General features: G+C 37.6%; 1 protein-coding gene across 2 annotated transcripts in view; it reads left to right on the forward strand.

Annotated features, from left to right (window-relative positions):
* Window positions 1–7,685: 7,685 nt before the first annotated feature.
* hbs1l (HBS1-like translational GTPase) overlaps window positions 7,686–27,327 on the forward strand; it is a 35,514-nt gene continuing 15,872 nt past the window's right edge. The window contains exons 1-5 of one of the 2 annotated variants that reach the window (XM_088089720.1): window positions 7,686–7,864; window positions 9,697–9,762; window positions 10,789–10,917; window positions 11,148–11,393; window positions 12,980–16,641. In XM_088089720.1, coding sequence (XP_087945846.1) covers window positions 7,822–7,864; window positions 9,697–9,762; window positions 10,789–10,917; window positions 11,148–11,393; window positions 12,980–14,529 — 2,034 coding nt within the window. In that variant the 5' untranslated portion in view covers window positions 7,686–7,821 and the 3' untranslated portion in view covers window positions 14,530–16,641. Of the gene's footprint in view, window positions 7,865–9,696; window positions 9,763–10,788; window positions 10,918–11,147; window positions 11,394–12,979; window positions 16,642–27,327 lie in introns of those variants that run through there. The other variant, XM_042504101.2, reaches the window with a different exon arrangement.

The following is a 27,327-nucleotide window of genomic DNA, read 5'->3' on the forward strand; positions in this document are numbered from 1 at the left end:
AGTTGAGCCTGTTTTGCAGCAACCTTCTCCCGAAGATGAGTAATATCATTATGGTCCTCTTTTTGTATTGCATAACTTCTGCATTATTCTGTACTAATGCATTATGATTATTTTGTTTTGGTTCTCCATCCTCCCTAAGCCAGGACAGTCCTCGCTCAGCCATTCATCGCAGGGAAGACTGGGGGGGTTAATGCTTTATTTGTATGTGTCTTCTCATTGTATTAGCTCCTCCATACGCGACCGTATTGTCCTGGTCACTTGTAATTATCATCACCCCAGACCAGCCTATTGTCCCAGGGCAGTCATCATAATAGTGGCCTGATAAAGGGCTGCACACACTAATACACACATGGCCATGGACTGCTACGTTTACTATTTGATGCAACAGGATGAACAGAGTGTTCAGTGAAGTAAATCAAGGAAATATTAAGATTTACAGGACTGATTATGGATTAAATGAAGAAGCTACCAGAAAATATGTTTTAGATTGTTTTTGTTTTTTGTCAGGGGAGACTGGGGGCAATTGTAACATCTCATATCGCACCAATCACAATTTCTGCTCATTAGATGTATGCAGCCTTTTTAAAAATAATCTTACAACATCGGTAAAACACCTCATATTTACATTTATTGTCTTGTGCAAGGTAAGCATGTGGTTAGGTTTAGAAAATGAAGACATGTTTTGGCACTACATTCATATTGAAAATGAATGCCAGGCTCTTTATATATAATAATAATAATAATAATGATAATTTAAAAAGCCATATAACAGAGATGGTAAATGATTGTTGTTGCTATGTTAATGTCATTGTTATTTTTTATAAAGTGCTGCTGATGTGTATGTTATACGTCATACGAGAGGCAGACGCTGTTATGTTAAATGTCCCGCCCGTCACGTCTCTTATTTCTATGATTCCGGCATGCTGTCCATAGTCACAAACCACTCCAGGTGTGATGCGTCCATGGTTTGGTTCTGTGTGAAAAAAAAGGAGGCATAAAAAGGGACTTAGTAGTGGCCCTGTAGCATGATCTCCATGTAAATAGGGCCAATATTGTGACGCTAATATTGCTTGAAAAAACAACTGATGAATGACTGTTAACAAATAGCACACAGATACATGTTACATACATAAAAATGGTACCCAAATAGTTTAAGAGGTTTTTAAGTGATGACATCAAAACCAAAAAATGTAACAATAACACCCGGACTCCTTTACTATTATTCATACAACCTACTAATGAACTGTGTTGGTTCAGAAGTCTTTGTAACATTTATACTACTGTTAACTTTGATTGCCAGTATATCTAACTGCAGGCCTGTGATATAATGCATTACATGGTTGCCTGGTTGCAATCGCCAGTCAGCTTCAGATCCAATACACACCTGTGTACACATGTATTGTTCCAGTCATTTTTGCCTTGAGGAGGTGGTATTTCTAATCTATTCAAATCAAATTTTAATTATATAGCAGCTATCATGCAAGATTGCAATACAAGATGCCCCACATAGACAGAAAAGTGGGTCAGTCAAAGAGAGAGCACCAAAATAGACTAAAACATCAGTAATAATAGTAAAAAGTAGCAAAAGAAATTACCCAAATCATACTTCATGTAGAATAAACAAATGTGTAAATGGAATCTTGCCTGCAAAGTCAGTAACTTTTTTTTTTGCTGCACAAGCCCAGCAGGTCTTTTCCCTCGAGGGTAATATTAAAAACTACATCTTGTTATCTGAAACCAAACTGATGGAAGGGAGCCAGAGTATGCAAATTCCCCTCCATAGTAGGTTGAGCAGGAAGGCTGAGACCCATTGACTCCTAGCTGGGGACATTTGCATGGGCGCGATTGGACAGGTTAAGGGCAGGTATTGTGATGGCCGCCCCCTTTGCAAAGCGTTGTGTGCACAGGTTGGCTCATTTGAATGTTTTTTAATGACAGCCTCTGGGCTTGAATTATCACCCCACCAGGTTTTCAGACCCTGTTTCAGGGAGGCCAAATGTGTGTATTGTCAGTTGTCACTGTGAGTGTGTATGTCGGTGTGTATTTAAAGGCCTGCATTGGAGAAAGGCTGATCCCAAGTCACATAGGCAGTGAAAGTGATCCTGTATGGTTCAATAAACCACATGTTGACTTATTGTTAATAGATGTTTAGAGACATGCATAGCATTTCTACATTATTATTGTTCTCTGCATTGAAATCCAGCAGAGGTGGCAGCAAGTCTTTGTTTTGCAAGTCACAAGTTAGTGAGTCTTCAAACTTAAGTTCCAGGTCAAAGATCAAGTCAAGACAGGCAAGTCCTGAGTCAAAATCCCGAGTCAAGTCAGACAAGTCCCGAGTCAAATAACTCCCAAGTTAAGTGGGAAGTCAAGGCTGAAAATCCCAAGTCAAGACAGGCAAGTCCTGATTCAAGTCCCAAGTCATGACAGGAAAGCCCTGGGTGAAGTCCCAAGTCAAGACAGGCAAGTCCTGAGTCAAGGCCAAGACTGACAAGTCCTGAGTCAATTCGCAAGTCAAGACGGATAAGTCCAAAGTCAAGTCCCAAGGCCCAAGTTTTGAGTCCTAAATAAATTATAATATGTTTTTCACCCATTGTAATGCCATTTTACAGGGCTCCCACAATCAAAGGAAAAGTCTGGAAAAGTCAGAAAATAAGGAAAACTGTTTCCCAGACTGTGAAATACTTTGAAAACAACAGAATATTTTGGAAACATTTGAATATACATCTTTTCAGCAATTGTTTAAAATATATTCCTGAAAACAAATGTCTAATGTTATGGCAGCAGTAATGTCTTACATGCATGTAAAGATAGCAAGCACTGGCACTTTGCTGAAGAACAAATGCCAGAGAAGTTTGTGTGAAACAATTTATTGCTTCCAAACGACAAATATAAAACATGGCAGACCCTTGCCATGCCTGATAGACACTTAGTGCAGGGTGGAATAGTACTTCTTGATGGAAATTGGGTAAATTAATATGGGAAATTTTTTAAAATTATTGGTAAAATGCATGGGATCTCTAATTTGTACAACAGAGTAATAATAGATCAAATTTATAAATACCATCAATGCTTCTAAAAAGTGTATGTTTTGGTTGAAGCAAGCGACTGAACATAATCGTAAAGCAGTATTGACATTGCACTTACAAATAGCACCATGAACCACTAGCCTAGCACAACAAAATAAATCTTTTTAATATTCCAGCATGCCTTGTTGTATTTAACTCAACTCGTATTGGACAAAATGTCTGTAACCAATCCACCCCTTGTTCCTCCACAGCTCCAGCCAACTATGATCACTTCTGGCTCCAAAAAATCAAGATGGCAATGGCCAAAATGCCTAATTTAAGGATTCAAAACACAAACCAGTGGGTGATATCACAGTAGCTATGTCCATTATTTACACAGTTTAGGGTTAAAGTTCGAGTCAAGTTGCAAGGTTGTTTTTTTTTTCCATTCCATAAAATGAAGTTTGAAAGTAATTAAATCTATGACTCGTGTCCACATCTCAGGCAATCATTATTCAGGAACATTGTTTTTTTTTAAAGATGTTTTATTAATGAATGTATACTTTATGGAAATTGTCAATCAAATATATTTATTTTTAACATATTACTAATGCTATTGATTTAGTTTAATAATTACCACCTTTTAGTTTTCACAGTTTACTACTTTGAGGACCTCAAACATTCTTTATTGACTTTAGTTGTTTGGACCACCTGTCAAAGTCTGCCAAAGGTGTATGTTTTGCATTTTCCCCCGGGGCTGAGGTCCTGTGAAAGACTTTTCCCATGATGCCTAGTGCCCTTGGCACATTATGTAAAGCATTACCTCACACTCGCTGCCAACTTTTGGGAAGCCTTCACCCCTCACCCACGTTGCACATAAGCTTTGTCTTCTACAGTGACACCAGGATTTAATCTGTTTTCAGATTTGCATGCTGTTGTTGACAGATTTGCAATCATTTGCTTTCACTTGATTCCATAGATACCACTGCCATCCACTCGCTAACAACCATTTTTAACTTCTCCAAGAACTGAGCAGGGTTCACTTACAGGGAAAATGTGATGGATGGAAACCATGATGTTTATTATTTATTCAATAATATAGTTTGTTGCATCATACAAACAATGCACTCATCCACTGATCCGCTCATTCTTCTAGCAATCTGTCCATCCATCTGTTCAATCTATCTAATCAGCCCAACATTAAAGGGGAACTTCACCCATTTTTAAAATTAATCCATGCCATTCCTTTGATCTAAGACAGTACAAAAAAATATGAGAAAAAATGAGCAACTTTTTCAAAGCTAAAAGCTTGAGTGCTAAAACACAAATTTGTCACATCACAAGGTATAAAGTCCGGAGTTGCTCCATAGACAGTGATTTGGGAATAAAGACTATTTGGGTATAAAAAATAAAACAAACAATCTGTGGGTGCACAAAATCAGGCTCCCATTCATTGTCTATGGAGCACATCAAGACAATACACTCTATTGCATCACAAGTTTGAGACTTCCTTATCTGATTTCTGGCTTTAAGAGCGAGTAGCTCATGTTCACAGATACAGTATTATTTGAAATTTTCTGGGCCAATGGAAGTAACATTGGAAGTTTTAATTTATGTAGTTTTCATCTTTAATTCTCTCAGAAATCCTCATCACCTGCCACTGATTTATTGATAAGGCTGACAGTGAACTACAACGTGTGCGACACAGATTTGACCGGAGAACGCTTAAAAACAATTCAAAGGAAACAAATGTTCAGATCCTGTGTAGAAGTGTGAAAATCACACCCCGGCCTTGGTGCAGCACATCAGCTCTGAGTCTGTCTGCATAAACAGTGAGACTTAATTAAATATAAATAAATAAAAAATGAACTTCAGTTTCTGTTGCGTTTTGTTTACAATGCAGGAGAAAAGCTGCAAACACCATTACAATGTCAATGTTTCATACATTACTTTTTATGAAGCCATCTGTCCCATTTCCATTATGGGACATTATAGGAGAAAAGCTGAAAACTCTCTGTCAGTTTTACTGTTTCATACATTACTTTTCACTTTGGCAATATGTTCCATTTTATTATTAGATGCTACATACTGGCTTTGATTTTAGAGTGTAATGGGGTTTCTGTTTTTGGAATGGCAAACAAGGACAATGTAGGAGAAAAGCTGCAAACACATTACAGTTTTACTGTTTCATACACAACTTTTCACTTAGGCAATATGTTCTGTTTCCATTACATATCAGGTGCTGTTTGATGCCTTTGGTTTCAGTGTCCTAGAAACATTTTAGTGATGCGAAGGAAGAGGTCCCTCTTTGTCACCTGTGTAACCCTGCAAAGCCAGCATGTTTGTCTGTTTACATGTGTTACATGAGTGTGTATAGTTGTTTATTTTGACATGTAGATGTGCGACCAAGACTTCAAAACGCAGGAAGTGGAATTTTAGAGGGGAAACCTCCACCCACTAAGCGGCATGCATGCACGCGCAGATACACACGCTTAACCAAAGGCAAAACTTTATCAACAACAAATAATAAACTCCTCCAGAATCCCCTCCCAATGTGAATGATCCCCCCTCCTGTTCTTCCTATCTCCTGCCAATTAATGCTGGTCCTGGTCAAACTGCCAGTTGCAATTTGAGCCATCATTGTGAAAAGGTCTTTACAATTACCTAAGCAGACGTCTTTCTTTATTCGGCTCTATTTTTAGATTGGGGAGACACGCCAAACCTCAAATTTCATTTTGCCTGTGCAGATGTGCAAGTGTATACTTCACCTGCATCACTGGTATCAGATTATTGTGACATTTTCAACTTCTTCTCTTTCATCAGCAGACAGGCTACTGTAGATGAGATCAGGACACATGCACCTGCACACATATGCGTGTGACCATGTGTAGATATGCAAAGACCAAGTCACAGATAAACGTGTGCACAGACACAAGCACACAGAGGGGTGCAACCATCTTATTTCTTTCCCTTTTGTGGTTGACAGGCTATAAGTTTCTTGTGATACAAAGATAGTAGGAAAAAATGATGTCACTCACCGGGTGTTTGTGTGAGGTGTAGAGTGTGGGCTCAGATGGGTTGGTCTATAACTATAGGGCATAAGCTTTGACAAAAAATGGTTGAGACATTCACACCCCAACATCACAAATGGGACTGAAAGATGTGCATGTATTTCATGCAGGCAAACTCTTGTTTTTAGTGCACTTCTCTTGACCTCTTGAATATTTTTTTCAAGGCTGTGTGGAGAGGAAATAGCTCTTAACCACTCTTCAGAGTGTGATTCCTCTTTCACATAAATAAGGCATCATCATTAATATACATTTTAAATGTTTCCTTGTTCATAAAATACTAGCTTTATTATAATCATCATCATCACCCTCATGAAAGTCAGTGGCTTTTTTAAAGAACAGGGCTAATGACAGATTAAGGCATTAACCCCTTTAACTGCTCGTGGCCCTAGTTACAAGACCTCAACTTTGCTCTTTAATGAAACCTACATCTCTTCCTTCTATGCCCCTAATGATTTAGAATATAATTATGTGTTTTTTTTAATCTTGGTTTATTTCTCTTCTTTAAATAAATAAAACCAACATAACTGAAAAAAGTAAGCTAAATATTACAGTCAGACATTGTAGAAACGATATATTGTCAAAAAGACAAGTGACAAACTAAAATTTAATAATAACACTGATAATAATAATCAATGTTTTTTTTTTTTTTTTTTTTTACTATTCACGTGTTCCAGAGACTGCATTAGACTAAAAACAATTATTAAAAATGAAATTTAACTGGATGGATAAACCCCTTGAAACCTGAAGCACTATCATTTATGTTATGCTGCTTTCAGACACTTTTCCCAAGTATATAAATTTAATTTCTTTGAAAAACATGGGAAAACGAGCTTACTGAGAAATGCTCCGCAAATTGCAATTAGAGGATTTACAGAATTTTCTTTTTTTATTTAAGCTGGGAAAAGGTGTCTATGGAAAAAAAGACAAAACAGGGAAAACTATATTCATAATTATCGAAATGACATGTTTAAAATGATGTTACAGAATTATTATACATTTTAAAATATTTATTTTGGGTAATTTCCTTCTTTTGTTATTTATTTTTTCTGTGTTTTGCATTTTCTTTTAATTTTAGGTAATTTTCTTGTACTTTTCCCTAATTTCTTGCAATTTTTTGGTCCTTTCTTTTTGTGTTGCTCGTTGCCTTTTTCCAATAATTTTGAAATTTGCTCAGGTTTCATAGCTTTCAAAGTAAACAATAATACCTCTGAGACTGATTTTCACATAGCGATCATTATTCCTCAAAATAATCAATGTAAACAACAATGAAAAAAATGCATCAACGTTTCAGGTAGTTAATTTCTTCCCAATGATTCCGATATGTATGTATGTTAATAATACGCCTTGCAAACATCAACTGATTGGAAGTCAGTTTGTCTCTGTCAGACAGACTGTTTATTACTGAAGGTTGGATGGAAAATCTGATCCCAGGACGCGTTTCAGGAACAGGAAGTGACGTCAGTAAAAACATTTTCAGAAGGCAAGTTTTTAATTTTTATTCTAATTTCTACGCGTTTAACCATCAAACAGAAGACAAAATACTTAAATACTAAAGACTTTTTACAATTTAAAATGCGATCTATCTATTTCGGAGGCTGCAGAATGAAGTCTGTTTTGCCTACAGCCGTAATTTCACACAGCAGCAGCGGCAGCAGCAATGGCAGTCGGGCAGTGAGACACATGTCACTACAGTCTGTGAGCCGAAAAACATTTACCCTGCGGCTGAGAGAGGACACTTAGTCAAAATGTCTCGGCACAGAAATGTCCGGGGTTACAACTACGATGAAGGTAGATAACCTTAACTAGCTGTTTGTTGTTTAAGCGTCACGACAAGGCCTCAAACCGCTAAACTGGTTAGCCGCTAAGCTAAACTCACTGTTGTTGACTGTCGCAGCTAACGTTAGCTTATTTAGTTGGCACGATAACTTTGCTGTCGTGTCACTTGGCACCTGGTACAACATAAATTGCACTTAAATATTAGTGTATCCTTATAAACTAAAACTTTCAGAGTAACTTTATAACGTTAGGAGTTGATATGATGTGTCTATAACGGTAACTATTAATGTAGCTATTGGCTAACTAATGTTGATGTTTACTAAAGTTAACCACAGCTACGTAGCTAGCTTGCTAACTTTCCAATGTTTTAAAAGAAATGTTACAAGCTTCTTATACATTATTTACACGGTTTATACTCACCCACAGACCTTGATAACTCACTTAGCCTCTTATAGTGAAGTAATTACTGTAAATTTAGTTGCTCCCATTATTGTTTGTTATGCATTTTCTAAATTTGCTGATAAGGCAAAGTGTCAGCTGTGACAAAAGACTCACCTAACCCTTTTGAAACTTGGCTGGCTTGATTTATCATAAAAACGTACCGAAAAGGCAATGAGTAACACAAAGAGAAACGTCCCTAAAATTAGTAAGCAATTTATCTAAAAGAAAATAAAAAAGTGAAAGAACTAAAATAGGAAATGCCCTAAAAAAATAATAAAATAAAATAAAAATTACATAACAGTTTTTCTGTAACCTAAATTTAAATGTGTAATTCTAATAATTATAACTAGTTTTCTCGATATTTTTGCCTAGTTATTTGATAGTCTTCTAATGATTCTACTAACATAAAAAAAGCATTTTTTGCTTTTCAGCTTTATTAGATAGGACAGATTTAAGGGTGAAAGGGGAAGAGGGAGGGGATGACAGTCAGCAAAGGGCAGAGGTTGGATTCAGACCTGCGGCAAGGACATAGTCTTTGTGCATGGGTCGCCCGCTCTACCAGGTGAGCTGCTGGGCACCTCCAAAATCAGCTTTTTAAAGCTAATTTTCAGGTCAATTTTTTGTTCCCTATCACTCTTTTTTATCTAAGCAATTTGGGAGACATTTCATGCCAAGTTTCTGATTGCATTTTTCCAACCATGTTTAAGAAACCAATGTGGTCATATTAGCACAATAAAAAAGTAAAAGATCAAAATCAGGAAATGACCCCACAAAATAAAAATAAAAACGAATAGATGTAAATAATAACATATTTTTTCTGTAACCTGATTTTAAATATATCATTTGAATAATTATAGATATATTTTTCCTTAATTTTTATATTTTTCTAATGATTGTCCCAACGTAAAAAATAATCTCCGATTGCTTCCTCCCCCCATGTTTTTGAGAGAAATCAAACCAATGTGCTTGTATTTGCACAAAAAATGAAAGTTAAAGAAGAAAAACTGGAAATTACTTGAAAAATTAATAAAATCTAACCTAATTAATATTAACAATAACATATTTTTCAACCTAATTTTAAATATATCATCAAAATAATTATAAATATAGTTAGTAATAGTAAGTCATTTTCTAATGATTATCCCAACATAAACAAATAGAAAATTACTTTTTAAAATCTAATTCAGGTCATTTTCTCATTCCCTTTCACAATTTTTTTCCCCACCCCCATTTTTCGAGAGAAATCTAACCAATATGATTATGTTTCAAATGGTTACATGCCTGTGAAAGGCGTGTGAACACAACATGTCAATCCAGACATAAACTGCAGCTGCATTACATGTATGTTCCTGTAAAGTAGATAAAGGAAAAACAATTGAATCTCAGTTATCTTGTCTCTCTAGACTTTGAAGATGATGACATGTATGGACAGTCTGTGGATGATGACTACTGTATATCCCCAGCAACAGGTTGGTATCAGTGAATGTTGTATTACAGTTTAACAATATATGTTTGCTAATAAATAGACTGTAGAACTTTGTTTTGTTGGATTTTTTTCCAGTTAAAGAGAACAAAAGCTACCACCTGCACTTTCATGAGAAAATATAAGGATTTTTTTCTTTGTTTTTAGTTTACCTATATTGTCAGTAAAGGATTTATGTAACTTAATAACCACTTAAGTGTTCCGTGTGTAAGATTTGGGGGGATTGGCAGAAATTGAATTGAACTGAATATAATGAATATGTTTTTGTTAATATTTTGTTACTTGAAAATAAGACTTGTGGTGTTTTTGTTACCTAAGAATGAGCCATTTATGTCTGCATACGAAGCAGGTCCTCATCTATGGAGACTGCCATGTAGAACTGCCATGTGTCTACAGTAGCCCAGAGCAGTCAAACCAAACACTGACTCTAGAAAGGGCTATCTTCGTTATCGCTTCGGCCATTGTCATTAGCCCTTCTAAGAGAACAAGCATCAGAAAGACATTGATTTCATTTTTTTATGTGAAACTGCTTTATTCGGTGTTACCTTTGTTTACCTGTTAAAATTATTGGGTCTGATTGTTTTGGAGAGCAACAGACCTCTACATATAATTTGGTTCCGGTAAAAACCTTATGAATGTTATCAGAAAAAAATTGCTGGGCTTGCAGCAGGTCTGTGGCATTCCAAATATTTATGAAAAAAACACTGATTTGTAACATAAAACTGCTTTATGTAGTGTTGTGACTGGTTTATTCACCTGGTCTATTTTTTTTGGAAGAGACCTCGGTGTGTAATTCAGCTCCTGGTAAAAACTTCCTGAACAATGAACACTGAAGGAATCCTAACTGGGGCGTCATGCTTGGCCAAAGGGAGTTGGTTGCAATCTGCAGTCCTCTCCGCTCTATGACTCTAAATCCTACACAATGTTTCTTTAAATTTTACACCAATTACCAGACATTACATCGCATGGTTTGTAATCAGCTAATAAGTAGTAATGTTTATGTTTTATACAGCAAATCAGTTCATCTACTCACGTCAAGAGAGGCAAGCACCAAAGGAGGAGCCTTTAGAAGAGGAAGAATATGAGGATGATGTCCCCATGTCCCCTACCATCAGCCACAACCTTGACCCTCTTGATCAAGGTAATATTATGAACTACAGTGGTATGCAAGTGAAAAATAACAGAGATCTTCTGACCTTTACCTTTGATTTCTGTGTTCACAAATATGCTCACTGAAGACATTAAGATCCCGTTGAAAAAATGGTTTCAGTTTTATTTTCTAGATCAATTGTTCTTTGTTAAATCTCTATTTTTTTGTTTCCTGATCACAAATACAATGTCTGTGTCTAATGTGTGTGTTGTGTTTCATAGCTAAACTCTACTCCTGTCTGGACCACATGCGGACCGTGCTCGGAGATGCAGTGCCAGATTCAGTCCTGAACCAGGCAGCCATAAGATGTGGATTCGACCCACAGAGGGCACTGGATGCAGTCCTGTCTGAAGACGCTAAGACAGCCCCGGTTACCAGAAGTACCAATGAAGAGACAGCTTCGGTGGCAAGAGTTAGCCAGGAGAAAGCACCGCTTCCACAGAGAACAAAACCAGAGGCTGAGAAAGGTACGCCTGGAGCAGATAAAATTATGATCATTTAATAGGTCAGGAATTGTTGTCCTTGACTGGTCCACTGTAGTTACATAGCGGAGAATGGATATTGGTGGCATTTGTACATTTTCTCCAGTTATTTGCCAAACGAAGCCCAGGATCTGAAAAGGCTTTTATCCTATATTCAAAATGATTGAAATATTGGACAGTTAGTCAGCTTATAATACAGTTTTTGCTGGCCATGTAGCTGTTGAGGGATCTAGTTTTGTTTCTTAAAGAATACTCAATTACCTTATCTTATAAACAAAGACTCATGCATAAGCCCTAGCCCATGTGTAATAACTGGTAAATAGGAAGAAGTAGTTCAATATAGATAGACACTGCCAGTCAAAAGATTTTGAATATCCTACATTTAAGCATTTTTGATTTCATTTTGAAAAAGAGTCCCACTTAAATACGGGTAAGACTCACAATTTTACAATAGTTAAGTAGTAGGTAAAAGTAAAATCATCAATATATGTGGCTTTTTGTCAAGGACTCAGAGCTTATCAGCAAAAATATCTCTAATTACTTAAAGGGCCACAGAGAAATTTCCCCAAAATAGGTGTAGGAGTTTTGACGTAGGTCTCATTATTATAAAACAGGGTTCATAACTTAACCTGGGTTAACAAATAAGAACTCCACTGTTAAAATAAATTAATTTATTGATAAGTTTTCAACTATCAAATTAATCAGCAACTACTTTGATAATTGAATAAGCAATGTGAGTATTTTTTTAATTCTTAAAATAATTTGTGGTTTATAACATAACACAAAAGATACTGATACTTTGCTGTTTTTTTTTTTTTTTGATAAAAAATGCATTTATACATATGCATACATATATACATATACACTTATATATACACATACACATGTGTATTTGTGCATCCCACATTTTGTAAGTAAACCTTTATATAATCACCTAAACTATGACTTATTTAAAAAATAAAACAAAACTCAAAATTCTCAGATTTCAGCTTCCTGCATGTATTTCCTGGTATCTCTACTCTGATATGACAGTAAACTCAATATTTTTGGATTGTGGACCAAACAAGACATTTGGGGACACGTCATCTTTGGCTTGGGAATAATATATCTGCATTTTTTTCTGACATTTTCTGACTTTCTGACTAAACAGTTTATGAAATAATGAGAAAGTTAGCGACAGATAACTTGACAATGAGTATTATGGCTAGTTGCAGCTCTGGACTGTTGTAGAATGGACTCATGGATCATCTTAGTGAAACAGAAAACATATGATGCTGAATCGTAATATTTCTGACTGAATATTTGTGGATTATTACTTAAGATGCCTGAACAAAAGACCATTTTGCATTATGTTAATTACTAATGTGTTTGAAGCTTAACAGCCAGGGGCATTTCACTGTTTATCTCAGAACAATTGTGTGCAATGACACATTAAAGTCATGCAAATGTTTAACAAAGTGCCTTCTTTCTGCTCTTGTCCCTCTTGTTTATCATATAATTGATCTGACTTCTGTCCTGTGGTCCTCCTGTCCCTCGTCTTCGACAACTGCAATTGGCTTTCGTAAGGTAAGGAGCCAGCTTGTCTGCTTCTCACACAGACACTTCATCCAATGCACATACACCTCAGGCTGATTGGTGCAAACACACACACCCGCATGTGCAAGCAAGTGCATTAAACTTGAGCGACCTCTTACATAAGGCTGACCCTGTGGTTAGCAGCTCTGAAAATCCAAATTTTGTCCATGAGAATGGTGGTTGCATTAGCAGCTGTGCCAGCCTGGCACAGCTTATGTCTGAGCACGAGCAGAGGAGTAAGGCAACAGGAGTAGTAGATGAAGGGCGAAGTTTGTGTGTTCCCTCACTTAGTGCTCTCACCATAGGATCTCATTCACCTCCGTCCATTATGTCCAATCAGAATAGTCTTTCACTGGGAACTCTGGCATCTTTAAACATGACTTCTCAGGGCTCAGCCCCCGCCCTCCTCTCAGTTTCACTGAATAGTCTGTCGCTAAACAACCCCAAAATGATAACTGCAAGCTCTTCTCTGGCTGCTTCTCCTGGGTTTGGAAGTCTCAGTTCTGTCCTCTTGAGCAATCAGCGCCCAGTGGGAGTTGGGACTGGAGGCAAAGCCACAATAGCTGATCCTAAGGGAAGCCCATCACTGGCTGATTTAATCCAGGAACATTCAAACCGCAGCCCAACTATCAGTAACTCCTTCCCTACTCCCCAAAGTAGCATAACTTCTGTGACGTGTCAGGGGGTGGCTGCACCAGCACAAACACTCTCGCTGTCCGGGCTCGCTTTACAGCACCAAAACAGGAATATGAACCTTCAGTGTCAATTACAGAGCACTGAACGACCAGCAAACACTTTCACATTACCTAAACCAACCAACAATACGCCTGCATGCCTAGGTGGGACTGTCTCATTATCTCAGCTAGCCCTGCAGCATCGACTCAACAGCTCCTTCACTTCCCCTCAGCCTGTCAGCGCTGGGTCTTCAAGTGCACTGAAACAACCACCTGGCATCTTCGAGCCGCCCTCTTTGTCACATTTGGCGTCTGAACACAAAAACAAAACCTCAGCCACCTCAAATGGGTCACAGTACTCCCTCACCTCGCTCCTTTCACCAGCAAAACCAGAGAAGGCTGATGTGTTAGCACAAAGTACAACAGAGGGTGCGACCAAGTTTAAACTCGACCGCAAACCTTACCACCAGAACGTCAAGCCACCTAAGATGCAGCAGACGATTGATTTGAGCGCATTGATGGCCCAGTCAGATGGAGCAGGCCCTCGCCACTTCGACAACGACCTCCCGTCACCATCCTCTCCGACTCCTGTCGCCATGGGGCTGGATTCGTCTGTTTTTGCACAACCATCAGTATTTGCAATTACTTTGTCGATTTCGAGCCGCAAACGACAGAAGAGGATTAGGAATACATTGAAGGCAACAAAAAGAAGTAAAACGACAGGAAGTGGATACCAGGCATTTTTGTGTAAATCGCAGGACAAATCAGAAGAGCCGCATACTCCACTCTCGCCAATTGTACCGTTCTGCTTCGACACGCCTTCACCTGACGACATTGTCCGTGCTAATCAGCGAAAAGCTTTCACCAGGTAGACAAGGGGAAATAAACGGCACTTAAAGGAATTCTTGACCCCCCTTATAAGCATTTGTATATTAATTACTCACTCTGTGTTATGTTGAATTCATGAAGTAAACTTTGTTTTTCTTGCAGGCCTCCATGGTGAATGAAGAGTCAAAAAATGCAACATTTTTGAAGAACTGAAGTCATAGGGGCCATGTTTAACAAGAGCAAAACTCTATCAAAACATGTGATATATATCACACATTTCGCGCAGTATAATCCAGGTTTCATTTATCCAGTCGTATGCTCAGTACTCACCAAACAGAGAGACCTTCATGACAGGGAACTCAACAGAAAGTGAAACTAATTTATACACTCTTCTAAGCCAGACTCCAATGACGAGAACAGCAATTTTACCTCACTGAACACGGAGTTGCCGGTCCACCACTGCCTTGATCAATTAGTTTGTTTGTGTTATTGTGTAACATTGATGTTTTAAAGGGTTAGTTCAGATTCCCCAAATTCACAATAAGGCAAACAAACTAACTGATTGAGGCAATAGTAGACCAGCAGCTCCCATGTTCAGTGAATTAAAATTAGCTTATTTTTCCATCCAGTCTGGTGGCTTTTACAAGAACATAGACTGGGAACTGAAGCGCTTAACAGCTTTCCCACCAGAATGCGCCGGCTGACAAATGTAAATCAGTGAAAATATCATAAATATTATTCATACTTAGACTGCTGTAGACCTGCTTTTCCTGTGTTCAGCAACGTGAAAATCTTTTTCAGTGGAGTCAAGCTTTAGAGAGAGCATAGATAAATCCCTGTCTGAAGAAGCTGTCTGTTTGGGAAGTTCTGGATTATACTGCAAGAGTTTGTAAACAGATGTTTTGATATATTTTTTACTGCTAAACGTGGACCCCTATGACTTCAATTAATCAAGAACTTTATCAGTATTAGGATTCTTCGTTCACTGTAAAGGCATGCGAGAAGAAGAACAGTTTTCTTGATTAATTCAACTCAGGGTTAGTAGTTGACATACAAATTATTATTTGGGGTGTGTAGTATTCCTTTAATTCAGCTGCATCTAAGTTGGTGCTAAATTGTTCTTACTTGGGATGAGAACCACCACCAGCCGAACTAAACTCAAAGAGATGCGGCACTCAGGGTGAACAGTCTTTTTTGTTATGTCCCACAATCAAATATGTGAAGTAAAGAAACTTTGGGACCAACATAGCAACAGAGTGACATACTGAACACTGATAAAAACAAACTCTGCTAGTACCAGTATCAAAACAGCATTATGCATTTCTTTTTTTATAGAGCTAAGCAAACAAGTCTTATGTTGCTTCTACATATCAAACAATTATTAACACAAACTTTATAAACCGGTAAGTCTTTCTGGCAGCTGGAAAATAATCGCAGCTAAGTTTCAAATGACCATTCGTGTTTTTAAAATTTTTAGAATACTTTTCTCCTTATTTACTGTAATTACCTTTTTTTTCTGAATTTTAAATATGAATCTTATTTTTCTATGCTCAGATGGCCATTGGCTTTTTAATTGACATTTTTTTGAATGATAGTTATGTAGTTTAATCTTATACAGGGAAAACTCAAAGCATATCTCTTTCTGCATGGCCTCTTTTTTAGTTTTTGATCTGCATCAACCCTCAAAAAGAGCAAAAGAGGTTGATTTTGTTTGCAGGTGTGCTGCAGCTATTGGAATATGGATCAGTTAACCATTGTTCTGGTTTACTGCTGCCTGTGTTTGAGATCATGGGGTAGACTTTTTGGTTTAGAGGACACCTGGAGATTTTCCCATGAGGGAGTGAGAACAAACACATGCACGTGCAGGCAGACAGACAGACACACACACATACACACACACAAAGTGAACACTTTTAATGTTTAATATTAAAGAAATGAGCTTACTATGAATGCTAGCATTGTGAATAAAGAGTGCACTGGATGAGTCAAAATGAAAGCCTCCGGACGTGAGGTAAAGGAGGCTTTCCTTGCTCTTACAAGCTTTTAATATTAAAATGTTACATTGAGTTTGATTCACACTGGGTGTGTCATGACAGTCTGCCAGAGGTTAATTTGTCAATTTGGAAATAAAGATGACTGAATTTACACACTCGGAATGCACCTGTGTCAGGGCGTGTCTCTCTGGTTGTGTTTTGGTGTGCTTTTGCGTGCGGGTGAAATATATCTATAATAGATCTTTTTAGGGTTGTTATATTGAACTAATTCTACATAATCACATAAATTGGTGCTCTGTTCTCTATGTATGTATAAGTATATACGTATATGTTTGTACTGTAGTAAGTCTATATTCAAGGGTGACATATTTAGGAGATAGAAAAATACCCATTTGCAAAATCAAAACTCTGCTTTATGTATGTATGTATCCTCTTACCTGTAGTGCTTTTTATCCATCTAGATTGTTTTTTGAGTTGCTGAGTGTTGGAGTCGTCGGCTGTAGAGATGTCTGCCTTTTCTCCAATACAATGGAACTAGATGGCACTCGACTCGACAGCAATGTCTCTATCCAGAGATCATGATCCAGTTACCTTAGAGAATCCACAGACATTTGGAGTGGTTTCATGCAGGAACTATTTTCTGTATACCAGACTTTGCGCAGAAATAAGCATGCATCTACCGCTATCTCACCTAGCACCACTGAGCTACAGCTGAGGAGCACGCTGTTAATGTTTACATCTCGCACTGTCATGAGCATGAGCCTCTTGTCCATGAGTAGATACATGCTTCTCTCTGAGCGGTGATTCAGTTTGCCGGTGTATTTCGGTTGGAAGAAAGTAGAGTGCCCCAAAAATGAGTGCTAAAAGACAGAAATGAATAAGCATTTTAGCACTCCCTGTTCCCTCAAGCCTTGTTGTGGGGGCAATTTAATACAACCATTGTGTAGTTCAGTCATAGCCTAACAGTAGCTTTTGACTTATGATGATCCATTTACACTTCAAAAATCCTGAAGGTGGTTGTCATTTGTGAAAATTGTCTTGCTGAAGAAAAGTGTAAATAACATAAACGTTTGTTTGCCACGGAGCTAATTTTTTGCTATAATCCAAAACTCAATGGGAAAATCCCATTGGTTTCTAGGGGTGATGGGTGATGTCAACTTCCGCTCTATAAATCCCACATGTAACTGCTAACAACAAAGTCTGTTGATTATCTTGAGTAAACGGTCATGATTTTTGTAAAGAGACTTCGCTGTTTTCCGAGTTTTTCAGATGTAATTTTTGGGCAATTTGAGCACCACAAACTTAGTGCCATCTAGTTCCATTATATTGGAGACAAGGCAGACATCTCTACAGCTGATGTCTGCCACTGACACCAAAACAATCTAGATTGGTAAATAGCACTAGAGGTAAGAAGGAAAATATGTATCTTTGATTATGTGGTGAACTGTACCTTTAAGGCCGCTCACATTTTTAGTTTGAGTCATTGGTGTAGGTTTGAATGAAGAATCTTTTCCCTTGAAAAATGCATGGTTAAAACTTCAGATTGGACAAGTACGGGTTAAAGGGTTGGTAGGTAATGTCATATAATACTGTATATATAGTATATGTGGTCTCAGGAGATGATCAGAACTGATGTTAAATTTTCTTGACTGTTAAGTCATTTTCTTGCACTGCCTGATTGTTGTCTTAAATGTGAGACTGCTCTTTGAAGGAAGGATTTGGGCGAGATGTGTGTAAACTTTATACAGGTGCAGAGAGCTGAGTGAAGTGGACCCTCAGGGTGTCAAACAGACTGGTGAGCCTGAGGGAAATGATAGATAATAAAGGATAGATAGTGGTAATAATGACAAGTCAAACATTGGAAGTCAAACAGGTTTCTGTGTGTAGGCGAGGTCCTGGGAGCATTGTGATGTTTGAAAATAATTAAGTGTATTAAGGATGTTGTTTGTGAGCGAAGATATTCATCAGTGTTTCATTTAGATGTGAGAATCTAGAAATGAATAAGTCTCATTAGCAAGTGGGTTTGTCCAGCAACTGTTTTGTCCTTTTTTTCTCGCTTTTTTTAAGGCAAACCAGTGTGTGGGTTTGAGCAGGAAGCTGCAGTCTTGGAGAAAATGTCAGCCCAAGCACACACAACAACTCTGCGCAGCAGCCGATCATCTTTACACTGCGCGTTTCTCACACACCACCTACGTAGGAAAAATCTGATCATGTCTCTCAGCTTTCACAGCTTTGTAGCAGGCTTTGACAGATCAAATCATTTTGTGTTTTTACAGGCTCTGCAGTTCTGCAAGGCGTACATGTTGCACAAACATAGTGTTGTTGTGATGTGGTGCCAATGCTGGAAAATACCATTTTAGGCACAACAAGTGGTCAAAAGAAAGCTGGTGCACTTGGACTGACACGCTGACAGTAGTGCTGCTTTGTTGTGGTGTGATTTGTTTACAGGAAAAATGGCTAAGAGAGAAATAGGGTTGTTTATTTAAAGGAAAAAGTTGCATTCTTATTACAAGAAATACAAGCGTTGACCTCATAAAGCATTAATGTGACAGTTTGGAGAAGGCTTGCACAGTGGCATTAGAAAACATTCTGGTTAATTTATTATCTATATGTTGTGGTTTTGCGGTGTGAATCAAAAAACCCATGACAGCAACATTTTTGTGCAAATTTATCAATGGAATTGAAGAAATATTGTGTTCATAGGGGTATTCGGTCATGACTTTAGATGTTCTCGGGTCAGCATGGCACCAATCTTGAAGTTATTTGTGTATAGATTACCAGTTGCTTGCTCAAGTTGGAAACTAAGTGTTCATCTCAAAGTTATTCCCCTGATTTTAATTACGATTTGAAAGGTTAGGTTAGTTTATTTTTGCATAACTCTACACACTAACCACAAAACCTTACACCAAACCAGCAAAACCTTATGCATCTCTTGTGAAAGCAAACAATTCTTGCAAAACTCTTTTTAATAAATGTATTTTTGCATCAGTACAGCCCCCACAAAACAATTTGAATAAGCACCCAACTAAGCACTGATAATATAAATTCGAAAGACTTGCTGTGTACAGGGCATAACGTTAGCAGTTTGTAAAAGCTATATTTGTAGTAAACACATACGCACAGATATCCAAATGTTTTAAGTATGGATGTGTATTCCAAACATAACACACTATCAATACAAATAACGGGCAAAAGGTCTTTCATTTTTTGATTAGTATTATTTTTTGATGGTTTTCATACTCAAATAACTAAATTGCAGTAGAAGAAAACAATAACTTTTGTTAAAAAAATACAGATAATAATTAGGCTAAATCTTGCTCCCTTTGTGGGTCCAGCCATAAGGCCTCATCCACATTACATGTAGTGTTGTCTTGAGTTGGGCAGCAATGGAAAAGTTGTGTAGGAATGTAGAGACAAGTGTTCACAGTTTTTCTAAAAGTATTTAAATTACACACTGAGTGTGAAACAGAGAACATGCATTTTGTGTGGTTCACTCTGTAAAGGCCTTAGTTACAAGTGTTAATGGTTGCAAAAACTCGTGCTTCAAGAGTAACTTACAATTTTTATCGGATGTTAAAGAAAACACAAAAATGCGGTGATGGTGTGCATTTGGGATGGGTTTATTCTCATGTCTGGGTTCATAACATGATGCAAAAAGACTTCCCCATAGAATTACATTGTGAAAGAGACTTCAAAAATCAGTGGAGACTTTTTTTCAAGCGTCACAACCCCTGCAAAATGACTCATTTCACAATCAGACTTGATGGCTAATCCGGAAGTTTGCTGCTTGGCCGCCATAATACTCTTGTGTGCCTGTCCTATGGGCCCAATAATGCTGAAAATTCTGGTCATTTCATATTGTAGTAATCTATCTTTTGGCTTCATGTATCACTGAGCAACTTTCATAGGACTAAATGGGACCCCAATCTCCAGTTCTTTTTATACATCGATCTTCCAGATGAGCAGTAACACAAAAAAAAACACCACTGGACTCTATAACTTTGTTAAGCAGAAGAGCTGTGATTGGAAATTGTATGTATCACAGACTTAAAAGAGATTGACTTTTTTTTTTTTTTTTTTTTAAGTATTTTGGTAAACCACATAAATCCTACATTGACATTATCATGCTGTAGGTCAGACACATATCCCCCCCCGGCAGTTGTATTTTGAAATCTGTCTTTTAACAGTAGGTGAGAGTTCTCAGGTGGCTGCTATGACTCAAGGTTGACAGTCTGCTGCTTAGTAGTTGGGTGAAGAGGATGAGGAGATATCTTTATTCATGTCATTCTATGAAATGTCGAGTGGTGGTATTCTCATTGTGTGTGTGTGTGTGACTCATTCTAAAAGGGGTCAGATTGGTCCAACTCAAAGCTTGTACCTTAGACAGCAATCTCATTTCCTTCATTCATACCCTCAGTGATTGTTCAAATGTGAATGAAGTTTAACTCATAGTTTGGTTGATTGCTAAATACATTCGTTAGATGGATGGTATGTGCGAGAAAGTGCCAGAAAGTAGGTGTCATTCCTAACATATACCATGCAAGGTAACTTCAGTTCATCCTCTCTGGTGGAAATCACCTTATGTAGGACTTTAAGTATAGTTAAGATTTTTTAAGCAGGGTTATCTGAGGTACTTATCCATAGTCAGTGTGTTACATACTGCAGATGTCAGTCTGACATAGAAGCTAAGCGAAAATCAGTATCAGTTTAAGTGCATGCAGTATTGAGAGTATTTTCACCACTTTACCTTTCTGTCAGACAGCCCTTTCTGATGAGTAAACTAATAACGGTGTCAGTTCCACATTTACGCTCTTGTCAAAACCGCCAGACTCTATTGACAAAAGCAGTCAGTTTACCCCTTGAATGATGCTGGTCTGCCTCTGCTTCCATCGGTGAGTTTGTTTGTGTTATTTTGCGACTTTGGTGAATCCAAACTAACTGTTATAAATGCCATACTCGCACAGTAATACAAACAAAATGACTGTTTGAGGAGGCAGTTGACCAATAGCATCTGTGTTCAGTGATGTTAAATATGTGTTTTTCTCAATGGAGTCTGGCTTTAAAGAGAGCAATACAACGGCTTCATTTTTCTTTTCGAAATCAGTGTCTGATGTCAAAGTAAAGCAGTACAAATATTCTAAATATAGAGTACCTTAAATCTGATGTTTATTTTTTTCTTGGGTTGGATTTTTTTAGGTGGCAAAAATGTAATTTGCTTCTAACCCCTCCACAGCAGTAGATTGCTTAGCTTCCATGTTGGACTAAAGCCTGCTTCTCCAAACTGCTGGCGTGCTGACCTCCATCTACTATATGTAGTATACTCTCTATGGATAAGCACAGCACACAACCCCAATTCAAAAAAATCTGCATTACCCCTTTAAAGCATGAATTGAATGCTTACACTCTTTGTACTTTGTTTCACACGCTTCCTATCCCTGACATAGCTTACTTTCATACAGACCTATTGGCCCAGATTCAGACACAATAATGAGTCAGTAAAAAAATCCCTCTTTTCCCCCCAACATTTCCCCCACGGTAGGCCTGTGAAGTTTTGAGCTCAGACAAACATTATTCTTGTCTTTCACAGCCTCTAGTGGCATCGAGTGGTAAAGAAAAACTGAATTGTAATCTTTTAATTGTGATGGCAATCAAAGCAGTTCATTTGTTTATTATTTATTTATAAGAAAGTGTTTTACTTTTAAAAGGTGTAGCATGTGAGTAGACTTCTCTCCCTTTGCCTCTGTCTCCCTCTTGAATAACCACCTTGCCCTGCGAGACTGTCAGTCACCCCTCTACCTGTTCTTTCAGCCAGAGCCCTTGCTATTTTTCTTTTACCTTCATACATGTGTGTGTATTTGGACTGGGGGGGGGGGGGGTTATATTTGCATATCCTGGGCGGACTCCTCTTATCCTGTGCTCAGTTGGGCCCTCAGGCCAAGGTGTACAGATGACTCACTCACTCTTTAGTCACTGCAAGGGTCCCCTATACCAGATAAATCCTGAATGGGAGGACACCAACTGTTTACCTGCCAGTCTAAACAGTGTGAAGAGATCCTGCTCCAAGCCTCAGAAGCTGATTGCACCGTATAGTTGTTCTCAGGCCGCCCTTCTTAGTGCTGCCCCAGGCCAGCCCCAAAAAAGTATCTGCCAAGTCGGTTGTTTGCAAAGGTATTATAATGTTTTGACAGAGCAACACGTCGGGTGGTTAGCAAAGGGGTTATTTATCACTTAAGACCTTGGGGTAGTTGTGTAGGGTGCGTCTGTCTTTTTTCACACCAGGTTAAAAGAATAAAGGTGAAGATCTAAAATAAATAACCTTCGGGTACTAAATGATCATCGGTTGGTGATGAAGATGCCTAGTTTTTATCCGTGTTGCAGTGTAAATAAGTACTTTTACTCAAGTAAAAATATGAGGTGGTTGTAATTTGCTGGAGTTTTTCTGTTTTATGCAGTTTATACTTCTACTCCACTACATCTTGGAGCTCAATATTGTAATTTTTACGTCACTAAATTATCATTATTTTTTCATCATCTTCCTGTTGAGTGAAAACCATGTATTTCCATATGTGTTGACTTTGAATTAGGGATGCACGATATTGGACCAAGTGATCAAGTCTCTTCTTAAGTGGAGTAAACATTTTACTATACATACTCTTATCGTGATGGCCCTTCAGCAGATGGAAACATGAAATACAATGCTTTTCAGTATATGTAATATTCATTCATTGTGCAAAATAAGAAAATTACGTCAACTTAGGGTTGATGTTTTGTATGTGTTTACTTGGTCAATTAGAAAATAAAACTGGTTTGTGATATCGGTGGATTACAGTATTTAGTTCTAAAGCCAATATCTGGGCATTCTGATGACACGCTGATGATCTCTTGATTATTTACTTGTTGAGAAAATTTTCATACTTCTTAAGTTAGATAAAACTCATTTAAAAAAACTCTTGGATCAGCAGGAAAATGCATCGTCACAAAGCTTAAAACAGGGCTGTTTTTCTGATTCCATGAAAAGTTGACCTCATGGACACTGGTGGTTCTCACAGGACAATGACGCTACAAACATATGATTATCTTTTAGAGTATGATCGGCGTGTCCGCAATTTGGAGAAGCAGGCAGGAGTATCAACACAGATGCTAAGGAATGTATTGCTGTGGAGAGATCAACAACAAAATGCATTTAAGGCTCAGTGTACACATAGAGATATTTTTCAAAACTGATGTTTTCCCCCTCCGTTTAAAAATTCTGTCCAAAGTGTACAGCCTGTCTGTCTTTTTCAAAAAGCCAACTGGAGATCTCATTACTGTAGATTCCCCTTCAGTATATTGACAAAGGAGCTCACTCAAAAATACCAGTGATGCTCTGGACATGCAAAAGTTTTCTTTTTTTTCCTAGGGTACTCACATCACACAAAGCAACAATGGGAATGTGTGAATTGAGTAGAAAATGTCATTGTTTCCCAAACTCTAATTTGCATGTCCACACAGACACAATAACCAGAGTTTTGAATGATCTGCACCACAAAAGACATTTTAAAATTCAAAAATTGTTAGAGACCTAAAACTCTGTTTGTGTGTGGAAGAGAAGCCAAAACATAGAGGAAAATATCCTTTATAAAAATCTATATAAGTGTAGACAGAGCCTTAGTCACAAAAAAAAATTATCTCAGTGTAAGCGTATGCTATATTTACAATATTTTGACTGCTTTATCTTGCAGTCAGACCGCAATTTCAGAAGGGGAACTGGAGCCATGATATTGCTGTCTTCAAATCCAGACTCCATTGAGAAACTGTAAAACTGTAATTATAACTTGCAGGAGCAGCTAGTCTACTGCTGCTTCAGTCAGTTAGTTTCCCTATGTTATTGTATGATTTTGGCCTTTAAAAGGTTGTTTTGAATTCACCAAACTTGCAGTACACAATAACAAAAACTAACTGATCCAGGCAGCAGTAGACCAGCAGCTCCCATGTTCAGCAAGGTAAAATTACTGTTTTTCTCAATGGAGTCTGGTGCCTTCAACGAAAGCATAGCTTTCCATAGCTGACCCACTCCACAGCAGTACATTGTACCCTCCTTGACAGTACTCCTGCATGCTTCTCCAGACTTGGGGAATACCAACTGACTGACTACCTCAGACAACCTCACTTCAAAAGATCCAAACTATCCCTTTACTAACATTTACAGCAATAAAAGGCAACTTACACATTGATGTAGCAGTAATATAATAAAAACAAACAAACAAATATACTACCTTTACTTTAAATACTGACAATACTTGCATACTTTTACTAAAGGCTGTAATGCATAACTTAAAGTTGTACTTGCGTATTCACAGTATCTTATTAGTACTTCTATAAAGGTATAGGATCAAATTACTTCCTTTACCTGTGTTTTTTATTGTGGTTTATCTCCAAAGTGTACACAGGGTGAGGTGTAGGTCCAATTATCTGATCCTAATGATCTTACTGGATGTAATGTGATCTAATGAGATCAGTTGTCTCACAGCCGCTGTTCCATATAAGTGAATTTCAAGCTGGCTGGTGTTTTGTTTGACACAGGTGGCAGAAACCTCCACGTCACTGTAGTCAGGACATGAAAAGCCCCCAGCTGCAGGAAGAACCGAAATTCCCCAGATAATTATTTTTTCCATTTCATGTTGCCACTGACTACAGGATAGATAACACAGTAATGGTGCAGATTTAAGTGATGTGTGGTGTTTTTAGGTGCCTTTACTGCAGGGGCCCATCTCTTATAATTACAGGCAGTTTTCAAACCTTTCTGTGTAGAAGTACATTTATCCATTGTCAATTTTGAATGGCTGGCAGTTTTACAAAGCTGTCACAGAACATTTGCTGATTTATGTTGGTTGTCCTTTTTCCCCAACTTTTGAATAGATAAGTATCAGTGTGTGGGGATAAACAGCATGTGAATGCCTCTACTTTGTACAGAAAAAAGTCTCTTCAGTGTGCAGTGAGCTGCCTCCCTCTTGTATCAGTGTTTCAGAATGAGAGGGACTTTTTCTCTAATGCGAAGCCAGTCATTCAGAGAACGCTTGGTTAGAGAAAGTCCATTAATAATTCTGTTGAATCAAACAACCTTCTACTCTCATTTTCCCTCAGGGTATTTTTTTTATGATGGGTGAAGTGCATGAAGCCTTTAGGAGCATGCAAAGGATTAGAGGGATTGATAAAATGCATGCTTAACCAAAGCTGTAAGATGAAAAAACATATTTAAGTACACTTTAAGTCCCAAAAGACAAACACAAACTTGTTGATAAAGGTCCCAAGACTGAAGCTGTTTTGATATTAACTGAAAATATAAAAGGAAAGCAGTATTTTATGACCAACATCACTTTTCCAAGTTCAAGCAAATCAACAACTTTTGGTATTTACATGTTGTGGATGTCTCTTATGTGCACATTTGTTTAAATTTGTTACATGTGTGATAATACAAACATTCACCTCCAGTCCTGCACTTTGCTGAAGCGACACCTTTTTCAAAAGATTCATTCTGTGAAATGCTCCGTCACACTGTTGCTCTGTTTATGTGAAGACGGGAGGTAACGGCCACTTCTGAAATTAACCCTCTATAAGCCAGGATGTCACTGACATACACATGCACACAGACGCACACGAGGTGCTGTAGGCTTGACTGTGCAGCCCAGTCTAAATGAATCAGTAGCAGGTTGATATGACTGGGACTGGTGGCCATTGGGACTGGGATGACAAAGCAATGACCTCAACACTCCTGCAGAATATGAACAAGCAGTCACATAGATGGAGGCTCAGAGTGCAACTGATTGCATCACATGCTCACACTGAAGAAAATGAACACCCTGTGCTAGTTAGGCACACAGCTATGACAAAGAAAACAGTCATAAACTGTACATTTTACTAACATCCTCCGGACGTCTAAATTCCACAGTAGGGGAAATTTGCTGAATGAGCTTTCTTATTATTTTAGAATTTTACCATGTACTTGTTTTATTTTGTGAATGTAGGCATTATTTAAACAGATGTATTGAAAAAAAACTCATTAATTTATTTTGATGATGCAAAGTCACTGTTTATCAATTACTCTATTCCCAAAGCAATATTTAACTAAAACTAAAGTAAACTAGTTAGCTCACTGAAATAAGAATAAGAACTAGAATTAGGAAAAAAAAAAAAACGAACTGAAACTACATTGTGTCTTTAATATCTAACTAAAATAACATAAAAAATATATAGAAAATGTCTTTGGTTTTTGTCAGTTTGGTCACATTTCTTAACACAGTAAGCATGATTGGTGCAAATGGTGGATGAAATACCTGAAAACCGCACTTTAGTATAAGCACAGATTTCATGTCAGAAAATGACTCTGGTAGAAGTTAGTGAGTAAAAGTCTTACATAATTACTAATTTATGATGTTAAGTGCACTTAAGTATTGAAAGTAAAAGTACAAATTAATGCTGTATACAAAAAAGCAAGTGATCATTCAGTAGGGTTATGTCTTTGTAACTTAAACCACCTTAAAATGGAGCCTACATCACACTTGAAGAAAAATAAGGCCTTTTTCACAACTTAAAGGATTTAAAGAACAAATTACAGTTTTTCCTTCCCTCCCATTCCTTTATTTGTCCGTCCGTCGGTCTGTCCCGTCTTTTAACATAAATGTATACATATTAATTTAGGGAATCTGGTGAAGTTGACAGAATTGTAAAAAGTCAAGTGAAGTACAGATACTCCCAAAAATACTTCAGTACTGTAACAAAGTACTAACATTTTGTTAAATTATACCACTGACTGATGTATGTATCTACTCGAAGTGTTGTTTCTGTTGTAATATGTATTTAACTTCTTAA

Source organism: Plectropomus leopardus, chromosome 16, assembly GCF_026936395.1.
Source record: "Plectropomus leopardus strain MGB_pleo_1.0 chromosome 16, ASM2693639v1, whole genome shotgun sequence".
Taxonomy (NCBI): Eukaryota; Metazoa; Chordata; class Actinopteri; order Perciformes; family Serranidae; genus Plectropomus; species Plectropomus leopardus.